The sequence below is a fragment of the Pristis pectinata genome, chromosome X (assembly GCF_009764475.1).
Source record: "Pristis pectinata isolate sPriPec2 chromosome X, sPriPec2.1.pri, whole genome shotgun sequence".
Taxonomy (NCBI): Eukaryota; Metazoa; Chordata; class Chondrichthyes; order Rhinopristiformes; family Pristidae; genus Pristis; species Pristis pectinata.
In genome coordinates, this window is record NC_067450.1 from 13,858,778 (window position 1) to 13,876,476 (window position 17,699).

Below are 17,699 nucleotides of genomic sequence, written 5' to 3' on the forward strand. Positions count from 1 at the left end.
GGGGGGGGGGGGGGGGGGGGGGGGGGGGGGGGTGGTGGAGGTGGTTGAAATCTGGAACGCACTGCCTGAGGGGGTGGTGGAGGCAGAGACTCTCATGGTATCTAGATGAGCACTTGAATCACCAAAGGAGAGAAAGGTACGGACCAAGTGCTGGGAAATGGGATTGGTGTGGATGGGTAGTTGATGGTCAGCACAGACAGGGTGGGCCGAAGGGCCTGTCTCTGTGCTGAGTGAGTGCATGACCACACTGTGCTCGTTGGGTGGGCCCAGCAGTGATATTCCCACGTCAGGATGTTGAAAACCAAGGACATGAATCTCACTAATAACAAGTCAACGTGGGAGTTCAGGTGAAACTCTAGCCAGGGAGTGGCGAGTCTGTGGTACTCAGTCCCACGGGGAGAGGTTGAGGTGAATGGGATGGGACTGCGAGAGGGGAGGTCTGAAACAGCAGTTGGGAGAGAGGAGTGGAAGGATATGTCTTTAAGGACGACCAGCTGTTCTACTTGGGCCCAATGGCCTGGTTCTGTGTGGTATACCAAGTGTAATTCCATGGCACACTTGGGACTAGGTCTGTACTGATCCAGGAAACAGCCTGGCCTTGCAAACATTGCAGCATCTCTGCTTTTTTTTGTCACTTGCACTACCCTTTGGGAACAGAGATACAGAGTGGGTCCCAAAGGCTGATCCTATAGCCCACTCCCTTACCTGCCGATTCCCACATTCACTGAAACCTTTGAGGCCTAAAAATCGATTGAACTCAGTCTGCAGTTCCTCCCTCAATGTACAACTGAAAAAATTCCATCTATCACAGTTGGGAAAAAAATTGCAAGTGTGTCCAAGTCTCTGCTGCTGTACAGGGAACAGATTCCCAGCACTCGGTGTGGGACAGTGCTTGTTGACATCAATCCCCAATGGACCCCTTGTTTTTCACGTTCACCCCTCCCCCTCCAGAGGAAACAGTTTTCCTCTCTCGCAGTGAATGAAAACGCCATGCTGGGTGTGTACCTGCGTGTGATGTTGAACCAGAGCGGAGGGTCAGACACAGGGGTGGCTCGTGATGGGAAGTTGCAAGACTTGCTCGTTTCGATCTTCTCTGGGACGCAGTACACTAACTGAAGGGGCAGTCAGTGTTCCCACCTCCCCCCCATTCCCCTGGACACTCCAGCTCTGTGTAATACCTGGGTACCCATTCATGTCCAGGTCTGTTGCTCCCCGGACTGCGAATCCAAAGCTTGCTGGCACCTTGGCAGTGGCTGCCCACTGTCCCATCAGGATTTGAGAAGGGGTGCTGTTGAGGCCGTCAGGTCGCCCGTTGTAGATGTAGACCAGGCCCTGGTGCTGGTCGCCAGCGTACGGGGCTCCAACTGCCACATCTGTAGGCAGAAGAGGAGGATCAGCCTGCAGCAACGTCTGCCAGTCACGGCTAGAACATGGAACACGGAACAGTACAGCACAGGAACAGGCCCTTTGGCCCACAGTGTCTGTGCCGAAAACTATGCAGAATTAAACTAAAATCCCTTCTGCTTGCACACCATCTCTCTCCACTTCCTATACATCCATGTGCCTGTCTAAGAGCCTCTTAAACACCTCTATCATATCTGCCTCCACCCCCACCCCTGGCAGCACATTCCAGGCACCCACCACTCTCTGTGTAAAAAAACGTTCCCCCTCTCACCTTGAATGCATGTCCTCTGGTATTTGACATTCCTTCCCAGGGAGAAAGATTCTGACTGTCTGCTCTATCTCTGCCTCTCATAATTTTATAAACCTCTATCAGGTCTCCCCTCAGCCTCCGCCGCACCAGAGAAAACAACCCAAGTCTGTCCAACCTCTCCTTATAGCTCATACCCTCTAATCCAGGCAGCATCCTGGTGAACCTCTTCTGCACCCTCTCCAAAGCCTCCACATCCTTCCTGTAACGGGGTGACCATAATTGCACCCAATACCTCAAGTTGGCCTAACCAAAGTTTTTTCAATCTGCAACATGACTTCCTGACTCTTGAACTCAGTGCCCCAACTGATGAAGGCAAATGTGCCGTACGCCTTCTTTACCACCCTGTCTACTTGCACAGCCACTTACAGGGAGCTATGGACTTGGACCGCAAGATCCCTCTGTCCATCAATACTGTTAAGGGTCCTGCCATTAACTGTGTGCCGTCCCTTTACATTTGATCTCCCAAAGTGCAACACCTCACACTTGACTGGATTAAACTCCATCTGCCATTTCTCTGCCCATGTCTGCGACTGATCTATATCCCGCTGTATCCTTTGGCACTATCCACAACACCACCAACCTTTGTGTCGTCTGTGAATTTACTAACCCACCCAGCTACATTTTCAACCAAGTTATTTAGATGATTCATTTCTCTGTTTTGTGCAGCCATTTTCTCCACCCATTTCTTTGAAAAGGTGCTGCTCATTGCAAATTAACCCCCACCCCTCCTCCCCCTCAAGGAGTTAAATCCACCTTTGCAGAACCAATGCCACCCAGGCCCTTCAGAGGCACCATTCTAGAGCTGCTCTACTCCAGTGCTCCTCCTTTCAGAGCCATCTTGGAGACTGGATCTCAGCCAATCAAGTTAGCAAATTACGGATTTGTTCACATCCCTCCTGAAGGTGAGAATAATGCTGTTACCCTTTGGACAAATCAAGGCAGCCTCTCGGAGGTTACGGAACTGAGCTAAGGCCTACCCTTCGCCCAGTAGTGCTCCAGGTGCAATGCAAAGCAAACCCTACATACCGTTGAATCCGTCTTGATCCAGATCGCCTAACACTGCCACAGAGGTCCCATATCGCCCGTAGGTGTCCCTGCCTGTCAGGTTCTGCGTGACGTTAAATTCCAGCAGGCCCGTCTGTAAATAGACATAGACCCGGCCGACCTCCTGCAGCCTTCCCCCAGAGTCTCGCTCCATGAACATCGGCGCACCAACCAAAACGTCGTCCAGCCTGTGAAATCGCCACTGAGGTTAGCTGCCACGCAACAGACCGAGGACAGAGCAAAGCTCCGGAGAGCATCAACGTGACAACTGGCCAGCTGCCCACTGGGCCCATCTCTCGGAATGGCGCCGAGAGCCCAGGCAACAGTGAGCCGCTGACCTCCGACCCTGCAGGAAGCCACAATCAGAGGGGACAGGCATCAACCCAGGGCGAGCTGTGAGTTCCAGCTCCAGCAATGGCCCACTGAATCCTTGCCAGAACATCTTGAAACAGTTCAAAACAGCCTTGTGGAAGGGAAACACGGCTTTGTTACTTTTTTGCTTCTACTGCAACAATTTGCAGCCCCTAAGGATTGGACAGTGGCAGGACTAACTGGGACTGGGATCATCCAGCCTGCCAACCAAAGACCGCCCCATCTTCCCCATTCCACTGTAGACAAAGGCTTCACTCTGGCTCAGCACCGACCACAACCCCCGAGGCAGGAGCGGAAATCGCCTCCACCCTGAACTCGCTCTCCAATGAAGTCACCGATAAAAATCACAGCCAGCTGCATTCCCACCAGCTTGGCTGCCTGCACAGCAAGATCTCAAACTGAGGCACTTTCTAACCTTTCACTGGGACACTGAAACTTTGCTCTGAGTCAGGGTTTGGGCTCTGGGAAAACAGGGAAAGGGTTGAATGGGTGAGAGGTTTTGAACAGGCCCGTGTGGTATTTAACTAGGAGAGGGAGGAGGCGGGAGATGGAGGCCTCTGAGCGACTAAATGAGGAGCTGTTGTGTTGGCCCGGAAACATTATTCCAACACGCGGGAGTTCAGCTTTAATTGGAAAGGGCTGCGAGCATCTTCCTGCCTGGTCTCTCCTTGAAAGATTCTGCAGAACACGATGACACATGCACAAACAATTTAAAGAGGAAATCACATTTGGCAGATATTTTAACAATCACTTCCTACGAAACGCTGATCGCAGGAGCTGGCTGGCTGAGTACAGAGCCAGTCTCCTCACTGGCTGGGACAACTCACCCATCACTGTTGATGTCAGTCACTGCCACAGCAGATCCAAAGTATGAGGCCATCTGGAAGAAATTACGAAGAGACCTCTCAGTGCTTCATTGAATTACAGTGTGTGTGTGTGTTGCTCGTTGTTATAGCAGTGTCCCTCTTCTTGACGGTTTATAGGCGGAGCTGATGCCTGGTTACTTGCAAAGGCCCCCAATCGCAGCCGAGCGGAGTCACGCTGTGAGTGGGGCAGCAGAAAATTCCAGCTCAACAGGCTGCAGGCAGGGGGAGGGGAGGCTGCTTCTGGGGGCTCTGACCCGCTCACATCAGTGGGGTGTCTCGAGCAAGGGTGGCCTCGCAGGGTGGGGGGGGGGGGGGTTGGGGAGGAAGGGAAGCCGAGGTAACGGGGGTGTCCTTCTCGGTGCCAATTCCCAACAGTGAGCCGCTCCTTTTCTGGGCCGGTTTGCATCCACAGAGTGGCTGCTGCATCTGCCCAGACTCACTCACTTTGGCCAGGTGAGTGTCCGGACACCGAGTGCTGGGGGCTGTGTCACAGACCAATCAGATTACCCTGTCGCCCAACGTACAGACTCTGCCCGACCAGGGCACAGGAGCAGGGACCCTGGCTGATTTGTGCCCGCCATTCCCCAGCACCCTCAGGGGAACCCAACCCCAGAGCAGTCCACTCAGGGTAACCACAGATCAAAGCTGGGACTTCTTGGATTTCATGGCTCAACGTTTAAGTCACAATGTTCAAAAGGTACATGGATAGGAAAAGTTTAGAGGGATATGGACCTAACGCGGGCAAACAGGCTCAGGAAGGCACCTTGGTCAGCACGGACGAGTTGGGCAGAAGGGCCTGTTTCCATGCTGTATAACTCTACGGGCCCTTGCTAGCTCAGTCCCTCAGCCAACGGTCCATTGGGAAGTGTTGGCAAGGCCCTGAACAATTCATGACTTAAGTCTCCAAAACAGTAGAAAGATGAGTGGTCAATGAAAAACGCAGGCAGGGGACGGAGAAACTTACTTGGTCACCCGAGAAGTTGAGTAAGGCTTTCATATTTGTCCCATTTAAAATGGTCACCTATTTGGAGAGATCAGAGCAGAGGTGATTCGAACAAGGAAACCACAACAACAGAGCTGGAGCTTACAGTGGGCAAGGTCCTGTTCCAAGATGGTGCAGGAGCTGAGCAACTGTCAGCTACACTGAGGGGTAGTGATGGCTCCCTCCCACTCCCTCCTCAAGGGATGTTCGAAACCCGCCCTCCGAGCTGTCGGCCGTCTCCTGACCCAGCCGCAAAGTGACGATGCCTTTCCATTTTCATCGGTGCAGTTCGAGCCAAGGATGTGAAGGTCACCGGGGGGGAGGGGGTAAGGAGGGGGTAAGGAGGGGGTAAGGAGGGGGTAAGGAGGGGGTAAGGAGGGGGTAAGGAGGGGGTAAGGAGGGGGTAAGGAGGGGGTAAGGAGGGGGGTGGAGGAGAGAATAGGCAAGGAGCAGTCATTATACCTGAAGAACAATGAGTTCACCATGCCTTGCTCGCCTCTCTCCGAGCTCTGACAAACGTACACGACAGCTCATCGTGAGGATTTAACACCAATGTCATTGCAGAGCCCGAAGTGCTTCATCGGGAGGTGAAGGGTGAGGTATAGGAATTTGGCACATGTTCCCAGAGCCAATACAGTGAGGGGGGACCTGACCTGGGTGTTTTACACAAGAAAGGGATTTGATAAAGCACAGAAATCAGTTCCTCTGTGTGGCAACGCAGGACCTCGTGAGTAAGTGAGGAACAAGGACATGGGGATGGAAGTTGGGGATGGAAGGCTGCAGCTGCTGAACGAGTCACCCTCGGACACACCGACTGAGGATGCTTCATCTCCAAGTTCTGAAGAAGAGGTGCGGCGATGGCCAAAGATGAACTTCTCACCCATTATCCCCTGGCTACAAGATTTCCAACACAGCAAGGTTCGGTGTGATTGAGATCAGGAGTGAGTGAGGTGGAGGTTGGTCACAGCTCCAGATGTGCTCAGTTTAGGTTCCAGGGCTTCTGAGCTCTGTTGAGTCACACTCGCAAAATGTTGCTCACAACTGGTAGACATGGGAACTGGTGGATTTGGCCAAATTGTTAAGTGCCATGTAAATGGGCGTCAGTGCTGTTGCTGCAGCTGGAGCTGCAGCCTCAAGCATGGGGTCCCAGGGTCATCGCGATGCAAACACGCGCAGGAGTGCATTCCTGCCTCGGCTCGAGACAGGCCGCTGTGTACGTGAGGCCTGATTCCACAAGTCAGCAGGCACCCGTGGTGAGGTTTACAGGAGGGGCAAACTTCTGACCCAAAGTGTCTGACTGCAAATACCATACACCATCAATCAGTGCTTACATATCCAACGGATTGTGTCCCACGAGGAACCCCAGTGACATAATCTGCCAACAAGAACACACACACTGTCAGTCTCCTGTTCCCTGGTCTTGCCAGAATGTCACAGTAATCACTGACATCAGGCTGCATCAAGCAACAGTCTCCTCGAACCCTTGCCTTTCCCTCCCCTACCCACTCCCCCTTCCCCTCCTGTCCCACCTGCCTTCCCCTACTGCCCTTCCCCAGCTCCCCTCCTCCCCCACCCACTCCCCCTTCCTGTCCTGCCCTCCCCTCCTCCCCCCACCCAGTCCCCTTCCACTGCCCGCCCTCCATCCCCTCACATCAGCACCTCTCCTCCGCTCCTCCCCCCAACACCTTTCCTTCCCCTCACCGCCCCCCCCCCCCCAACCCACTGCCCCTTCTGCTCAGACCAACACCCTTCCTTCCCCATCTACACCTCACCGGCCCCCGACCCCGCCCCTCACCGGCCCCCTCCCCCTGACCCCACCCCTCACCAACCCCTTCACCCCCTCCCCCCACCAGCCCCCTCTGCCCTTTTGCTGACTGTTCAGCAACAGCAGCCCCACCACACGGACTGCAGAGTCACGGAGAGGTACAGCAGAGAAACAGGCCCTTCGGCCCATCGAGTCTGTGCCGACCATCAACCACCCATTTACACTGATCCCATTTTATTCCCCCCACATTCCCATCGACTCCCCCCAGATTCTACCCCTCACCCACACACTGGGGCAATTTACAGCGGCTGATGACCTGCACGTCTTTGGGATGTGGGAGGAAACAAGGAGCACCCGGGGGAAACCCACACGGTCACAGGGAGAACGTGCAAACTCCACACAGACAGCGCCAGAGGTTGGGATCGAACCCGGGTCTCTGGCGCTGTGAGGCAGCAGCTCTACCCGCTGCGCCACTGTGCTGCCCCAACAGTTTAAGGAAAAAGTCGAATGACGCCTTCTTGGGGTAACTTGGGGATGGGCAATGGATGCCACTGGTGCCCATGCACTGAAAGATTTTCTAATCTCCACTCCCTGGTGAGCTGCCCCAGTCATGCTGCCATGCCCAACGTGTTCCCGGCGAGCAGTTCAAACTCGGCAGGGATTCAATGAAACAAGTTGCAACAATCTCTCAAATACAGCACATGTAACCCTTACCTTCAATGGAATCGCCATTAAACTCTCCAACGGCCAAGGAGTAACCTTTGGAAAAGAAAGAAAGAAGTTTAGCACGGGGTTGGGGGGGAGAGGGGTTGCAGCTTATAAGGAGTGGGCAGGTCTCCTGACTGAGACACTCCATGAGTTTGACAATTTCGGATATGGTCCCTTCACCTCTGATACCCCCACACTGATCCCCACACTGATCCCTGAAGTCCACAGCTCGCCCACACAGGAAATCCTCGTCACCGTCAGTGGCCCCGGGAAGGGCGTGTGTGCCACCGCCAACGGACGGGCTCCGCCCCATCGGCCACACGACTGTGCGAATGGTGCGGTCGGTGCTGCCCACAGCCCTCGGATGCACAGCCAATCTGAGACCACGGAAAAGCGTCAGGAAGCCCGGCGTGAACGCTGGCGGGAGCAGGGAGGTCTGGGGAGAGCCGCACTGTGTGAAATCAGAGCACCACAGTCAGAAGGGATCAATGACCCACCCTGTCAGCTCACAGACAGCGAGAACCCTGATGGTCTACTGGTGCGAGCTCTGGCCAGGGGGCGCTCTGTTCTGAGCGGTGGACCCAAGTCTCGCTCTGACGATCACACCACGGAGCCAAGGCTGAGCTCCAATGAGCTTTTCCCAGACCTGGGCATCACTGTCAAGGCCAGCATTTCGTGCCCATCCTGAACCACTCCTGTCCTGGAGAAGGTACTCTCACAGTGCACCCATTTTACACAGAGGTGGTGGGCAGTGGGGTGGGGAGGCAGATTTACTGTGTGAGAGGGAGGGGTGTGAACACTTCTCACAGCACAGGGGACCAGCACTGTGCAGAGACAGCAGGAGCAGGTTACCTCCATGAGTGACGGGCCAGTGAGCAGAGGTTTCTCTCACCTCCCACTCACGCAGTTGGGGAACAGGCACCATCAGAACTGGGACATGTAACCAGTCAGTTACAGCTAAACACGGCACAAACCAGAGGGCACATCCCACTCACCAAGGTAACTGTCATCAAAGGAGCCAGGAGACACTGCAGTGCGCACCTCGCCTCGGGTGAACTGGATGAAGTTGAAGTCAGCACTAGGCTGAACAATGTCCTTGACGTAGGCAGAGACCAACTGGCCTGAAAAACCGACACAGGCACCTGTCACACAGGGGCCGAGAGAATAGCCCCATCCCAAACTGTTCCCCCAACGCGGGGGCGGGGAGGGGTACAGGACATCTCACCCCCCACGACCCCTCCCCCACCCACTGGCCCTGAGGGACAGGACGTCGCATAGCCCCCCACCCCCTCAAGACCCCTCCCCCACCCACCAGCCCTGAGGGACAGGACGTCGCACACCCCTCCCACCCGCCCCCCCACGACCCCTCCCCCACCCACCGGCCCTGAGCGACGGGACGTCTCACCCTACCCCACCCCCCCCCAGTGGAGAGACATGCATCTGCCAAGGAGAGGCACCACGGAGCTGGCTCGGGAGGGGGTGCCAGGACTGGGCTCCGGCAGCCGGGGCCACTGGAGCCACAGCGGTCAGGGCCCATCGGGAAGATATTGTCCTTCACACGGAAGGGGTGAAGTGACCTGGGGGAGTGAGGGGGCAGGTGCAGGGCACAAAGTGGGTGATCAGCTGTGACTGCCCTGAATGGGGAGGGGCAGGCTCGGAGTGCTGAATGACGGCGCGGGAAGCCACTTGGGAACACCGGCTGCAGCACTCGGGATCAGCCCGTCAGTGAACGGTCGTGCCAGCCGGGAATTGTCAGATCCAGTGGTCACAGAGGCAGGGGTGAGGGTTTCTGCAGCTGAAGAGCTGAGACAGGGTGGGGTCAGGCGACGGTACGGGGGAGGTAATCAGGAGATCTTGGTAATGAAATGGATATGGGACGGAGCTTTTGAACGCTCTGGTCAAGCCTCAGATACTTGTCTGGGAGGAAATTCCTGCTCACCAACTACTGGGTGTCAAACTGTCCAATAGTTTAGGGAAAGTGCAAGGCTCAAGCTGGCAGTCAGTGTGGATGTTGGAAGCCAATGCGGTGTGGATGGGGGCATGGAATGGTGGAGGAGGGATCCTTGGGAGGCAGCAAGGATAACGTGGTACCCACTGGAGGGGACACCTGGTGCAGCCAACAGTAGGCAGGAGCTGGGGGAGGGCATCGTGGTCAAGCTCATGAAAGGCCGCAGACAGATCACTGAGGGTGTGATAAGGTTTTATTGCAAGCACACAGTGAGCTGGAGAGGACTGGGGAAAGAAAGAGTGGGGCGTTGGAGTGAAGTTACTCGACACAGAGACTGAGGGAACAAGGCACTGAAGATTTAGTGGGGGGGAGAGAGAGAGAGAGACGGGGGGGGGAGAGAGAGACGGGGGGGGAGAGAGAGACGGGGGGGGGAGAGAGACGGGGGGGGAGAGAGAGACGGGGGGGGAGAGAGACGGGGGGGGAGAGAGACGGGGGGGGAGAGAGACGGGGGAGAGGGGGGGGGGGAGAGGGGGGGGGGGGAGGGGGGGGGGAGAGGGGGGGGGGAGAGGGGGGGGGGGAGAGGGGGGGGGGAGAGGGGGGGGGAGAGGGGGGGGGGAGAGGGGGGGGGGAGAGGGGGGGGAGAGGGGGGGGAGAGGGGGGGGAGAGGGGGGGGGAGAGGGGGGGGAGGGGGGGGAGAGGGGGGGGAGAGGGGGGGAGAGGGGGGGGAGAGGGGGGGGGAGAGGGGGGGGGAGAGGGGGGGGGAGAGGGGGGGGAGAGGGGGGGGGAGAGGGGGGGGAGAGGGGGGGAGAGGGGGGGAGAGGGGGGGAGAGGGGGGGGGAGAGGGGGGGGAGAGGGGGGGGAGAGGGGGGGGAGAGGGGGGGGAGAGGGGGGGAGAGGGGGGGGAGAGGGGGAGGGAGAGGTCGGGGGGAGGGGAGAGGTCGGGGGGAGGGGGGGGAGAGGGGGGAGGGAGAGGTCGGGGGGAGGGAGAGGTCGGGGGGAGGGAGAGGTCGGGGGGAGAGAGAGAGGTCGGGGGGAGAGAGAGAGGTCGGGGGGAGAGAGAGAGGTCGGGGGGAGAGAGAGAGGTCGGGGGGAGAGAGAGAGGTCGGGGGGAGAGAGAGAGGTCGGGGGGAGAGAGAGAGGTCGGGGGGAGAGAGAGAGGTCGGGGGGAGAGAGAGAGGTCGGGGGGAGAGAGAGAGGTCGGGGGGAGAGAGAGAGGTCGGGGGGAGAGAGAGAGGTCGGGGGGAGAGAGAGAGGTCGGGGGGAGAGAGAGAGGTCGGGGGGAGAGAGAGAGGTCGGGGGGAGAGAGAGGTCGGGGGGAGAGAGAGAGAGCGTGCGCAAGGCCAGCTCTGGGCTCAGGTCCTGGGGGCAGAGTGGGTCCAAGCCCAGCTGCCCTACACCCACACTCCTGTCTGGGACACGACTTACCTTGCCAATAGAAACTGCCAGGCCCACCAAGCACCACCCGGCCACTCTGGAAGGACACAGAGAGTTGGCATTAGTGAACAGGTTCACACCCTGACAACACAGAGCCGAGGAACACAGCTGGCATGATCAGCTGGCCCCTTACTGTGAGCACCAACACCAACCACCTTCTTCTCAGACAGTCCCTCGGAATCGAGGATGACTCCGGTTTTATGGGATTCGATGAGACTGATGTGGGACCACAGATGGGTCCGGAGGTGTCTGACAGGGTGGGGAGCAGACACTGGTGCTGGTTTACATCCTTCCGGTGGATTTGGGTGGTTTTGCAGATATGGAGTTGGTGGGATCTCCAGGGCCTTGAGGCACCTGATGTAGGTGGTCCAGGTCTCAGAAGCAGGGACCACTGCTGCCCAGTAGACCATGAGTTTTGTGCCAGATCCGAGGTGTTGATCTTCGACACCCCGACAGTCCGTACTGGTGCATTGAAGCATAAATCTCCAGAACCATTCGGGGAGTCCCAATGCCGGCTCCATGTCTAGCCCTGGAGACCTTTGCAGAGTGCGAGGGAACTCGCGTAGATCCAACCCTATGGGAGCACAGAGCCCTCAAACATACCTGGGGGCCAAGTCTCCCAGTGCCGCAGGCTTGGGACAGTCTGAATCAATGTGAAGAAATACACTCAACAGTGCCCTCTGCCCTGACAGTGAACCATCTGGTGCCATCGCCATGCCAAGTCATCACCTTGGCAACTGGGGCTCCCACGTGGAGTCTGATGACAGAAGTTGCCACCTCACTGATTCTCAGCAAGGAATACAAGGTGGCATCCATGGCTACTCCTGGTGGCAGTCAGTACCACTGGAGTAGAGTCCTGAATGGCTAGCACGAAACCCCAAGGCTCTTACCTCTGTTAAGTCAGCACTGAAACCACCCTGGCAGAATCCCTGGCCTGAATGTGTGTGCCAATCTGTGGAAACAGTAGCAATACTATTACATCAGTCACAATGCTGTCATTCTCAGAACTGCCACCACATCTGGAAAACTGGGAAGCCAGATGTGAAGAGAGAATACTCTTGGGTTGCTAACTGAGGAAGCTTGCACGAGAACTTCAGGTTTCGTACGTTGGTTAAACACATTTAGCATCAACTACACAGGAAGGAGGTGGAGGATGAGACATTCCTGTACAAGGCTACCGACAGAACTTATTGGGGAGGGTAGGAAACCGCATGGCCGTGCTCTGACGGATTCTCCTGCCTCACTCCTGCCCATTCACTGCGTCGTTTTACACAGCGGCCTGAATTTTACCAATTCCACCAAAGGTTAATCAGGCTGAAGGGAACCACGGAATGCTGCTTTCTGCCAGAAACTTGGAAACAGATCAGGGGCCAAAATTAGCCTCAGTGCCCTGGGGCGAGGGCGAGAGAGGAATAACATCCCATCATGGGACAACAGAAGTGCCGCTGAGGGTGGTCAGGGGTCAGGGGTTAAGGGCCATCCAGGGCAAGGGAGAGGGAATTCAAGCACAAGGAGGTGAAGGAGCACGCTGTCGAATCTTTTACACCAAAAGTAGATAGAGGAGGCAGCACCTACTTGTTCGACACGGCGCGTACTCCACGACGTGGCTGAAGTTGCCTGTCGAGAGGTAGCAGGTCCCCACCAGCTCATTGTTCTGCTGGTTTTCTCTCCACGTGTAGCGAGGGGCACAGGCCTGGAAAAGAGGAAGAGAAGAGTGAGTCAAAAGCCTTGTGATTCATCCCAGAAAAAGGTTCTGGGAAACCCCAGTGACTCCTGACAGGGATTCAGTGACGCGAGACACACTGAGGGTTGAAATTTGATGGCCGGGTTGCCCACTCCCCCCGGCTGTTTCACTGGAGACACGCCACAGAACCTCCCACCTCCCGCAGTGATACACTCCCCACATGGCCCCAACAAATACCAACACTCTATAAACTTGACAAGTAGAAGTACTCAAAAATAAATTGAAAGCAAAACATTCCCACCCTCTCCGATACCCCTCCAGGTCCTGGCATGCCACAGATTGGAGTTTTCATTTGGGGGGGGGGGGGGGGGTGGTTGATTCTGAGCCCGCCTGAGTCGGGCCTCTCTGACAACGGTGACGGACTCCACGGTCTATGCTGCCACTGAGCCCAATGTTGTTATGTGAGGTGTACAATGGCTGGTAGCCTTGGGTACAGCAGGGTGGGGTCCACACGCTCTGGGGGTTGCTGCCCACTGCAAAATAGCCCATCAACACTGCCTCAAGGGCAATTGGGGTGGTGTTGCCAGTAACACCCTATCCCATACACTGTGGGATATAACTGTGACTGTAGGTTAGTCACTTCCATTCCCATCAGTAAAACGGCCCAACGGGCCTGCAACGAAACAACAGTTATCAAGGACTGCACAATATCAGGCAATGAGTCCAGAAGCTTAATCTAAGAAATAGGATTGAAGAGGGGGGGGGGTGGGATCCCAAGTAGAAGAGAGGCTGGAAAGTGATGTAGGGGTCATTGACAGCAAGTTGAATAGACAGGGCAGGCAGGGAAACAGCAGGGAGCGAGGAAAGTCTGTGGATCAAGTTGCATTTATTTCAGTGCAGGAGGTCTACATCTACACAGAAAGCTACATGGGACCGGGATATTACAGCCATTACAGACACATGGCGAATGGAGGCACGGGACTGGCAGCTCAATGTCCCAGGGTACAGGGGCTGTGGGCGGGGATAGAGGTGGGGGAAAGAGAGGAGGGGGAGTTACATTTCTGATTAAGGGGAACGTCCCGGCAGTTGTCCGAGATGAAATTACTGAGGGATCGTCCAGTGGGTCTTCATGGGTGAAGCTGAGAAATAAGAAGAGGATGATCACCTTGCTGGGATTGTACTAGAGGCACCCAATTAGCCAACGGGAATTAGAGGGACGAACATGCAGGTAGATTGGGGAGAGTTATCACAGAAAGGGAGTTTAACTTTCCTAACATACACTGGGACTGCCATCGTGCTGAGGGCTTCGATGGGGTGGAATTTGTGAAGTGTGTTTGGGAAAGTTCCTTCAGAACCTTACTAGAAAGGGCAAAGCTCGACCCACTCTTGGGTAATAGGGTGGAGCAGGTGACTGAGGCATCACTTTGGCACCAGTGACCACAGTTCTATTAGTTTTAAACTAGTTATGGAAAGGGACAGATCTGGTCCACAGGTTCAAGTTCTAAACTGGGGCAAGGCAAACTTTGACTGTATTAGACAGGAAATTGGGCAAAGGGACCTCCAGCAAGTGGGAGGTTTTTAAACGTCAGATATCGAGAGTTCAGGGTCTGTATGTTCCTGTCGGAGTGAAGGGTAAGGCTGGCAGGGGTAGAGAACCCTGGATGACGAGGGATATTGAGGTTCTGGTCAGGAAAAAGGAGGGGGCATGGGTCAGGTACAGGCAGCTGGGGTCAAGTGAATCCCTGGAGGAGTATAAGGGATGCAGGAGTGTACTCAAGAAGGAAATCAGGACGGCGCAAAGGGAGCACGAGAGAGCTTCGGCAGAGAAGATTAAGGAGAATCCAAAGAGATTTGATGTGTATTAAGGGAAAAGGAGTAACTGGGGAGAGAACAGGGCCCCTCAAAGACATCTCTGTGTGGAGCCGCAGGAGATGGGCGAGGTCCTCAATGAGTATTTCTCCTCCGTTTTTACCGTGGAGAAAGACATGAAGATTTCGGACCTTGAGATAGTTAATGGGGAGATGTTGGGGACAGTCTGCATTACAACAGAGGAGGTGCTGGGTGTCTTAAAACACATGAAGGTAGATAAATCTCCAGGGCCTGATCAGGTATATCCAAGAACACTGTGGGAAGCTGGAGAAGAAATTGTGGGAGCCCTGGCTGAGAAATATGCATCATCGTTAGCGACGGGTGAGGTGCCAGAAGAGGGTGGTGAATGTTGTGCCTTTATCTTAGAGAAGTAAAAAACCTGGGAACTACAGACCAGTAAACCCGACATCTGTGGAAGGTAAGTTACTGGAGGGCAGTCTGAAGGATAAGATGTACATGTATCTGGCAAGACAGGGGTCGATTAGGGGTAGTCAGCACGGCTTTGTACATGGGAGATCATGTCTCATGAATCCGATTGAGTTTTTTGACGATGTTATCAAGAAGGTCGATGAGGGCAGGGCAGTAGGTGTGGTCTATATGGGCTTCAGTCAGGCCTTTGATAAGGTTCCACGTTCTGGGCCCATTGCTATTTGTCAACTGTATCAATGAGCACGGTTAGTACATTTGCAGGTGACATGAAAATAGGTGGTATAATGGACAATGAAGATGATTAGCAAAAGTTACAGGGGGATCTTGATCAACTGGGTCAGTGGGCCGAGGAATGGCAAATGGTGTTTAATTCAAATAAGTGCGAGGTGTTACATTTTGGGAAGTCAAACCAGGGTAGGGCTTTCACAATGAACAGTCAGGCCCTGGGGAGTGTCGTAGAACAGAGGGACCGAGGAGTATAGTTCCCTGAAAGTGATGTCACAGGTAGACAGGATGGTGAAGGCGGCTTTTGGCACGTTGGCCTTCATCAGTCAGGGCACTGAGTGTAGTAGTTGGGATGTCATGGGGGGAGGGGGGGGGGTAGCACAAGACACTGGTGAGGCCACAATTGGGAATATTGTGTTCAGCTTTGGTTGCCCTGCTGTTGGAAAGATGTTAGTAAACTGGAAAGAGTGCAGAAAAGATTTACGAGGATGTTGTCAGGACTCGAGGGGCTGAGTTATAGGGAGAGGTTGGACAGGCTAGGACTTCATTCCTTGAAGTGTAGGAGACTGAGGGGTGATCTTATAGAGGTGTATAAAATCATGAGGGGCATAGACAGGGTGAATGCGCACAGTCCTTTTTCCCAGGGTTGGGGAAATCGAGAACTAGAGGGCACAGGTTTAAGGTGAGAGAAGAGAGATTTAATACGGACCTGAGGGGCAACTTTTGCTTGCTTTTTTTTTTTACACAGAGGGTGGTCAGTACGTGGAACGAGCTGCCAGAGGAAGTGGTTGAAGCAGGTACATTAACAACTTTTTAAAAGACACTTGGACAGGTACATGGAGAGGAAAGGTTTAGAGGGATATGGGACAAACGTGGGCAAATGGGACCAGCTTAGGTGGGAATCTTGGTTGGCATGGACCAGTTGGGCTGAAGGGCCTGTTTCGGTGCTCTATGACTGTATCTGAAGGGAGAACGGCAGGCTGAAGGGTGGAAAGTTGATATTCGAGAACTGGGCCCAGGCAGCTGGTGGAGGAATGATTGAAGCAGGACGTGTAAAAGGTGAGCGTTACACGAGCTTGGACATGAACTCACACTCCCTGGACATGTAAGGTAAACAGAACCACGGCACTGCCTACAATGAATGAACACCAAAACCGCAGGGAGGCTGCAGAAAGAAATGGCATTTGAAGACTTGCCAGATGGCTTGGAAAGTCCAATTGATGGGTCTATCAAGCATTTACTCAACAAAGTAGATATCAGTCACCGAGTGAACAGCACCAGAAAGGTCTCTGCTCACAACAGCACTTCAAGCGCTGGGAACCTTTGGAATTTTGTTCCCACGGAGTGTGGATGCTCAGCTACTCCTGTATTGTGGAGGGCCGGGGCTGTTTGTGACAGCACTGCCCAGTACCAGGTCGAAAGACACACCACTGTCAATCAAGGCTTGGCTCCACCCCACCCATCAGTGTACACCTGACCATTGGCTCCTTTAAGCACCTTTGTACCTGGCCTCGGGCCATTGGTCTCCAGTGATTGATTAGTCCTTGCTGGCACCGGGCCATTGGCCCTTTTGAACTACCTGGGTTGGACTCCCCCAGCCCTCCGGCACTATAAAGAGCGCCACATATGTGTTGGTTCTGTCTCTTTGTTGCCCCGGAGGAATCGTGAAACAACGCTGGAGAGACCACTGGTAAGCTGTGCACTTCAACAGGGTTAGAAGCGTCTTAAGTTAGTATTCCCGGTGGCATAGAGCCGTGCCTGCACTGAGTCAAGGGGTGGTGGGTAGTGTATAGCTTTTCCTTGATTGTTTGTACCCAGTTCGCGTGTGTGTGTGTGTGTGTGTGTGTGTGTGTGTGTGTGTGTGTGTGTGTGTGGCCCCATTTTTGTAAATAAATCATTTAACTCTATGGCTGTGTTCAGAGTCCTTGTCCTTCGAGACCTCGAACTTGTTCCACAACAACTCCAGGAGGAGACTGATGGACTTTTGGACAAGGAGGATATTGAGGGAGATGGGGAATGGACAAGTACAGGGACGATGGTTTCATGGATGAGAGAGCTGCTGGGTGCCTCCAGCATTTCAACAGAAACATAACCTGACTGAACGGTGGAGCAGGCTCGAGGGCCCAAGTGGCCAAGTGCTGTGTGTCTGTGTGAAAGAACCAGGGCCCCCTGGGAACTGCCCTCGTTACCACCACCAACAGCACCAGCTCGACATGTGGCAAGCTGCTGGGGAAACACCACATGCGGCAGATCTGTGCTGGCAGACAAAACATCAGCTCCAATCCCAAATGAAACACCGTGCATCAGGGAGAGGAGGGCTGAGGGAAAAGAGAGCAGGCAGGAGCAAACGCACAAAAGTACAGGCAGTTCTGACTTCAGCCCACGAAACAGCTCCAGACACACTGGCCCCCACAGAAGGAACGCTTCCCTCCACAGCACTGGGCTGAGTGAATTCAATCACGCACAACATAACAACAGGGGCTCCTGCTGCCGACTCCTAATGGAAGGCAGGTGAAGGTTTCGGCGGCGATTAACTGCAGTGCACAAGTTGAAACCAATTCATACAGAAACACGTCAGCAATATAAATGGATGCAGTGAGAATGCTGGGGGAATTAAACCAGTTAACACGACACATACTGATACTGAATTCCTTCAATT

At 54.8% G+C, this 17,699-nt stretch overlaps 1 protein-coding gene across 2 annotated transcripts in view; it reads right to left on the reverse strand.

The window, feature by feature from the left end:
- The window catches only part of LOC127566985 (integrin alpha-5-like), a 90,895-nt gene that overhangs the window by 36,633 nt on the left and 36,563 nt on the right, over positions 1–17,699 (reverse strand). For both annotated transcript variants that reach the window (XM_052009570.1, XM_052009571.1), the window contains exons 4-13: positions 12,409–12,526; positions 11,724–11,785; positions 10,825–10,870; positions 8,447–8,572; positions 7,458–7,502; positions 6,310–6,353; positions 4,961–5,017; positions 3,958–4,010; positions 2,741–2,946; positions 1,179–1,373 (exon numbers count right to left, since the gene is read on the reverse strand). In XM_052009570.1, the coding sequence (XP_051865530.1) occupies positions 1,179–1,373; positions 2,741–2,946; positions 3,958–4,010; positions 4,961–5,017; positions 6,310–6,353; positions 7,458–7,502; positions 8,447–8,572; positions 10,825–10,870; positions 11,724–11,785; positions 12,409–12,526 (952 nt within the window). The remainder of the gene's footprint in view (positions 1–1,178; positions 1,374–2,740; positions 2,947–3,957; positions 4,011–4,960; positions 5,018–6,309; positions 6,354–7,457; positions 7,503–8,446; positions 8,573–10,824; positions 10,871–11,723; positions 11,786–12,408; positions 12,527–17,699) is intronic.